At 42.6% G+C, this 6,700-nt stretch overlaps 1 protein-coding gene across 1 annotated transcript; it reads left to right on the top strand.

The window, feature by feature from the left end:
* The first annotated feature begins 1,418 nt into the window (after positions 1–1,418).
* On the top strand, positions 1,419–3,299 carry LOC103607727 (protein FAM24A-like). The gene is made up of 2 exons (XM_008592198.1): positions 1,419–2,035; positions 2,960–3,299. Exons 1-2 carry the CDS (start codon positions 1,920–1,922, stop codon positions 3,150–3,152), a joined length of 309 nt encoding a protein of 102 aa, XP_008590420.1. The 5' UTR covers positions 1,419–1,919; the 3' UTR covers positions 3,153–3,299.
* The last annotated feature ends 3,401 nt before the right edge of the window (positions 3,300–6,700 follow it).

Below are 6,700 nucleotides of genomic sequence, written 5' to 3'. Positions count from 1 at the left end.
AGTTCCTTAATTTGGAACATCCCCTCTCCCAAATATACCATGTGGTGATAATAATTTGTGGTAGGTAATTTATTTTTCAATAATGAAAAGTTAATTTTAGGTTTTACACAAATTTATAAATTGATATACTCCACTACAGTGAAGAGTTCCAACGTGGATACAGCCAAAATTACTGTTTTTCTATTACGTTAAGCTCATATTCATACAACTATTTACCTGAATTCAGGGCTTCTGGCTTCAATCAACATCCTTCCTTATATCATGTCCCCAACTCTAAAAATAATCTGTTTGGATTTTTCATTTGATTTATAAATTAATAATATTAGTCTTAAATAAAATTTGTATGTGGCTCAATATTACTTGTTGGTTCCAACATAATTTAAAATATCTGTTTTTATTTTATACTGCCTAAAAATATAACCTGTTAGATTTCTGCTTTCATAAAATTAATAATATTTTTAGACCTAAAACTTGGCTATTTAAATTTTTTCCTCAACTATTGGAATATAATANACTGCAAGGCTTTGGAAAACCAGGCCCTGTGAGGTACATATGCTTTATAGTATGTTCCACAGTATCTCAGAAATTGTACAATTATTGCATGTCAATTAAAAAAAATTAATTTAAAGGGCAAAAATAACTGAATCAAAACCCAGTTTTGATTAGCAGTCAAACCCTGAAAATTAATGGAAAGGAAATAAGACCTGAAAATGTAAAAGACTTAGAATTAAGTGATTCAAAATAGTATTTATATTTCATGGGAGCTAAAATATACCTAAGCATGAAACAGAATTCAGAACTCTGAAAAGAGCTGGTGACCAGAGCAATGATGTCACACAGCCTATGACATAAAAGTTAGAGCTAGTCCACTCTGTTAGCTGTGGCATAAGACTATGCTACCAAAAGCGAGCTCTCCAACATTGAGATTTTAATTACTCTTAACAAAGATAATTATATCCCTCTTTCTTGGATTACAGGTATGGGAAATTCCTGACAAAAGATCCTGTTTCGTAAAGGTTTGCTTCTTTGTAGTTGTTTGTTTTACAGTTGACCTTCATCCAGCTCTGGATGGTTTAACTGTAATAAGTATGGTTACAGTTATACTGTTTATTGTTCCCTCCTGGCTCACTGTTCCCCAATTTCAGAGTGTTAAAGTAAGCAAATTACTTATTCCAGACAAAATGGATTTCCTGGAATGATTGAGGATTTAGGAGGAAAAATGCCAGAGCAAGGTCTATTGTCTACTAGAAAAACAGAATGAGGGACAAGAAGCTACTGAAGAAGCTGGTTCCTGGCCTGTGCTGGCCACTACCCATCTCTGAGACTGGACAAGGATTTGGCTGGAAGCTTCTAGAAGCTCCTTAAATCCTGAGATGCCATGACCCAGTTGTTAGTAAGACAATTGAGAAAACTTTTTCCTAAAACATATTACTTACAAAATGGGTTTGCACATTCTCAGTATTGTTAGACAATAACATACTGAAAAAAAGTAATTCCCTGAATTCCATAAAATATTTACAAACCTAATGTTTAGCAAAGGGAGAATTCTGACTCTGTGACAATATATTTCAGGAGGCCCAGGTGTTTGTAAGTAAAACCATGAGCTCCATTGCAGGCCTGTTTGTTATTTACTGCCTGCAAAAGGTAGAGATTCTTCCCACATTGTCTGTCCTGATTTCCTTCTCTCTGGATTTTGCATTTCAGTCCCTTTTCATCCGTGAATAGACCCTTTGACCCACCCTCTGGCCAGCTTAGGATCCTAGGTCTCTCTAGGAACATCCACTCATTGTTTATACACATGAAGATCTGTTTTTGGGGTCCATCCACTGAAGGTAGCATATTGAGGTTGCAAAGTGGCTGTGTGAGGTGGGGAGCCATGTTCACTGCTTGCCTGCACTCTCTGTCTAGGTGTGTCAAAGATGTTTGATCTCCAGACGAAGATTATGATCTGCATTGGTAGTAGCTTACTGATTGCCACGATCGTGCTGATATGTATTGTCATCTGCCTTTACTTCAAAGTATCCGGTGAACTAAAGTGAGTCAGCACCCACTCCAGTGGGATACCTGGGGCCCTCTGCTTGAACAGGGTCATTTCTTGTTGCTGTGGCCACACCCTGTGTGAGGTCACGAACAACAGGCAGTTTTGAAAAAACAAAGGCAGGTTTGTGTCGAATTTTTTTTTCCTTCTGGCTGGGCTCACCTGCAGAATGTTCTCAGCCTGGGGGCTCTGCTCTGTGTGCCACCGCCGTTTTGCTGTCACTTGATCTCACGGAGTTTACATCAGGTATTTAACTCAGCACCTTCGCTGAGTCTCCCTTTATTTTGGGTGCTGTAGACTGTGGAGTGTGCTGTGTGAATGAGCCTCATACTTGGGCAGAAGGCAGGCTGGATCGATCTCCTCTTGCCTGTGTTAGGAGCCCTCAGGGTGATTCCTCATTCATTGCTGGTGTCCATAGAACAGTTAGGTGGGTTTAAAGTATAGGACTTTGGGATGCTGAGCTGTGTGAAGATCCTGGGGACAGCTGACAAGGGAGTGTAGGTCAGACAAGAAATGATTAGAGTTTGGGGAGAGGACCCTGAAAGTGTGGGAGGGATTGGTTGTTAGAAGCAGTTGTGTCCCCATTCTAGGGAGTTGGAAGGCAAATTAACTCCCAGAGCCCAGGGCACAGGCAACTATACACCTTCCCCATCATTCCTGCGTCTCGAGGGCCTGCAGTAACAAGCTGGGTGATCTCTGCTTGCAATTCACTCTACTTTTGTAACCCCATTTTACGTTTATAATATTTGTAGGAGAGGAAGGGATTAGAGAGGAACTTGGGACAGGGGCAGAGAACTTTAATCTAGGGCTGGTGTCACATGTTCCATTGGCTATATCACTAACTATACCTGATACCCCTGACAAGTATAATAACAATTAGAAAAATCCTAAGCCCATGCTTTGTGTATGTCTTTTCTTAAGAGCTGCCAAGAAACCTGATGCTGTGGCTGTAAATAATCGGAGCGAGGTCGCGCGGGACAAGGCCAAAGTCAACCAGTGCAAAGTCATCCCTACTGAGTCTTGCCGTGCCCTCCAGTGCTGTGATCAATGTAGATTATATGGAAATTGTGATTCTCTGCCATCTTGCTGTTGTGACATAAATGAGGGACTCTGACTTGGGAATGATGGGCATGAAAATCTTCATGAGCAATATTTCTGTTAGTAGAATGTTTTATTACTCAAGTCAAATTCTAGAGTGTTTACATTATATAATGCACCATGTTTTATGTACTTTTGAATAAATGTGTAACATTGAAAATAATTTTCTCTGCCTCTGAATATTTTTTTTTTTTTTTTTTTTTTTTGGTTAGTTAAAATATCCCTCATTTAAATATATGTGTTACCCACTGTGGGACTTGGGGCAACTAGCTTGTGATATGAATTGCAATAGAAGAAGGAGATTTAGAGTAGAAAGTAAAAACATCCAGCATATGTCCAGCCCCAGAAGGAAAATGTCCATTGATCTTATGGCATTTCCAACTTCAACCCCAGCTAAACTTGCCAAGCTGTGGCAGTTCATTCAGCTCTTCTTCCAAGGGCTTCCTTCACTTTCATCCAGCTTCTCCACTGCAGACAATTGTGTTATATTGTCCTGAGGGGACTCCATTCATCCAGAGACAGTGAGAAGAGCCAGGCGGGACATCTGTGGATTTGTTACACTTCTCACTGTGTAATGGAGATTAAAAAAGGATTACTCAAAGCACCGTGAATGCATTGAGAAGCCCAAAGTGTCTGCACCCCAGCAACTCCTCTGTTAGAGTACAATTAGTGAAAAGCTAAGTTGGTCAAAGTGGCTCATTATCTAAAGTATAACCTCTCCTTAAGCAAAAGTTACATTCTTATGATAAAATCTAAGTACAATTATCTCTAAAGTTTCCCCCAACAGACAGCTTTCCCCTAGCAAACATTTTTTTCACAACTTTCCCTTCAGCAATTCTTTTTTTTCTTTTTGTCTTTTTCCGTGTCCGGCAACGGATCGCAACCCTCAGTGTCGCCCCCGTACCGGACCGGGACCAGCAACGGGATCGCAACCGGTCTGTATGTGGGATCCGAACCCTCGGCGGGAGCACTGCCGCACTTCCCAAGCGGCGCACTAGCACAGTGCGCCACCGGGCTGGCCCCCCCTTCAGCAATTCTTAAAATCTCTTAACAGGATTGGTATGACAACCACCTGTTAGCTCTAAAATCATTAAAGTATACGATCCCATACCTAAACAGTGATTAGAGTTGATTAGATGGGCTTTTGCCATGCTATCTGTGAGCTGTGGCCCCCTACCTGAGGGCTTTTGCCCTATACATGCATTTACCTAAAAACCGTATTCTAAAGTCAAATGAGAATAAACATTTCTAACCCCCCACATGGATTAAAGTTGTCTGACCTGTGTAAAGATGGGGTTAAGCTCAGTCGCCTCAAAAGGACATTTAGGAAACCTGAGATTCCTCCTGCTGCCATCCCCCAAATCTTCAGAAGCAGGATGACTCCTTCTTGGATCACTTTCACACTGATTTGTGCTGATTCAGCTGTTGATGTCTTCAAGGGTAACAGCAACCTCCAGCCGAAGGCAGAAGGCCAGACTTGCTTGACCACAGAGACAGCAATAGAACATGTCCCTCGCCCCTGCTGCCCACCAGCTCCCTTCTGTTCGAGCTCCTGCCGCTGAGCCTCCTGGAACCCCTTTCTAAGCACAGACTCCGCATGTGTAACCACGTTTGTACTTATCAGCAAAACTCTTGCTTGTGAGCATCACGTATATACTTAATATAAGGAATTCTTCACTAGCAACAGGGAACTACTAAAATGGTGTGGGAAGGGATAGCAGGAATAGCAAATGAGGGCAAGGGCTGCTTGTTCCAGGGATGGGGAGTAAACCATGGGAGATGCCACCTGCTGGCTGAGCCCCCCGTCACCCAGCTGAGGGTTGGGCTGTGGCGGGCACGTTCAGGACGTCAGCGGTGGAAACAAGTGCCAGGGCAACCTCTGCAGGGCAGCCCCAGGTGGCCGAGCGCCTCCCTGGAGGCTGAGCGCCCTCAGTCTCCATGCGTTTGAAGAAGCCCTTTTGCCTAAAATGCAGTCGACTAAGCTGAGATCACACATGAATGCCTCACTCTTACCTGTCTTTGCTCAGATTTCCTCTTCTCAAGATGTCCTCCCTCCCACCCTAATATTGAAACAGAGTAAAGCTGGCCTGTGAACCAAACTGACTGCACTTTCCCTGCAGAGGACACTATGTTGCTTTTCCACTCCTCAGTCATGAGACCCCCAGGGCAAATGATTACCCCGTGGGCTACCCTGACAAAATAGACTGAGATAAGAGAGGAAACAGATATTTATTGAGTTGCAAAACAGTTTAACCTTAAGATCCCTTTAGGAATTCCCACCTTTGCACAAAGCATCAAGGTGACTGCTGCAATGACCCTCCTGGGGTGACAATGATGAATGAACACCACTGCCTACTGAGCATGAACCCATGACACAACCAGGAACAACAGAATGGACCACCTCCAGTGACGCTGGCCTGTACCCCTTAACTCCTTTCCCTATAAAAGATTGAACAGCTCCCCTCGGGGGGCTATCTTTACTGTTGCTACCCCCCTTTATGCATAAGTCTATCTCCTCATTTAATAAAGCGTTGCTTGCTTTACTGTTAGGTACATTATTCATTTCTATGACTTTGGAATCCGAGAGCCTAATTTAATCACTGGCAAAATCGGAAAGCTTTGGGCACCAGAGAGGACTCTAGCTGCAAGAGGCAAGTGGCCACTGGGACTATTTCACTACCATGTCTCTGTTGCTGGTGGATCTCTCCTGGTGTCTCTGGCTTAAATTCTGACAAGGTAATGCTTTATTCTCTTTACCTTTCTCTGATTCTTTGAGCCCTCTTCTGCTATTTGGTTGGATTGTATCCTCTACTATGTAAGTGCACCCCAGAGGGCTCCTGGCTATGCTTTGTTTCTCTGATTTAAATCTAGTGGATACTTTTCTTCTTTATGCTGAAAACAGTGGGGAGAACTGCTTTTATCAATTACTGTTAATGGAATAGTTTGGCCCTGCTGATTGGGACTAGGATAAACTGGACCCCACTGCTCCTCTTTTCTGTTTGTTTGCTTGGTCAAACATTTAGTTGAGTACCGGTTATCTGAATAAACCTTCCAATCCTTGTACCAACTTTTTGGACTTTCAGGTCATTTGTTTAATGCGAGAGGGCAAGCCGAGCCTGGCCTGTTGGTAACGATACTGCATCTCCCCCTCAAGGCAGCCGCTTTCTATCTCCTCACCCTGTTTTATTATATTCACAGCACCTCTCACTATTTGAATTTTTCATTTTTGTTGTCTGTCTCCCCACTTAGAATACGAGTTCCATGACTGTCTTGCATGTTCATTTCTGCATTCCCCAGGCCCTAGAATGGCAAATAAAGACCATTTCATGAATGAATGAATGAATGAATGAATGAATGAATGAATGAATGAATGAAAAGAAAAAGTTCTTCATCTCCACACATCCCTTGTTCTTAATAGTCTCATTTTGGACACCAGGATTCCTTTTTCTCAGCTGCAAAACACAACACCGAGGGACTTTGACACACCTACTTCTGCAGACATAACCAGTTAGAAATCTGCAGAGCAAGTTGGACCTGCACTTTCTTTTTCTTCCCCATCCTCTG

The sequence above is a fragment of the Galeopterus variegatus genome, unplaced genomic scaffold, assembly GCF_000696425.1.
Source record: "Galeopterus variegatus unplaced genomic scaffold, G_variegatus-3.0.2 Scaffold7661, whole genome shotgun sequence".
NCBI classification, from domain to species: domain Eukaryota; kingdom Metazoa; phylum Chordata; class Mammalia; order Dermoptera; family Cynocephalidae; genus Galeopterus; species Galeopterus variegatus.
Note: the sequence above shows the minus strand (reverse complement) of the source record. Positions and strands in the feature narration are given on the sequence as shown.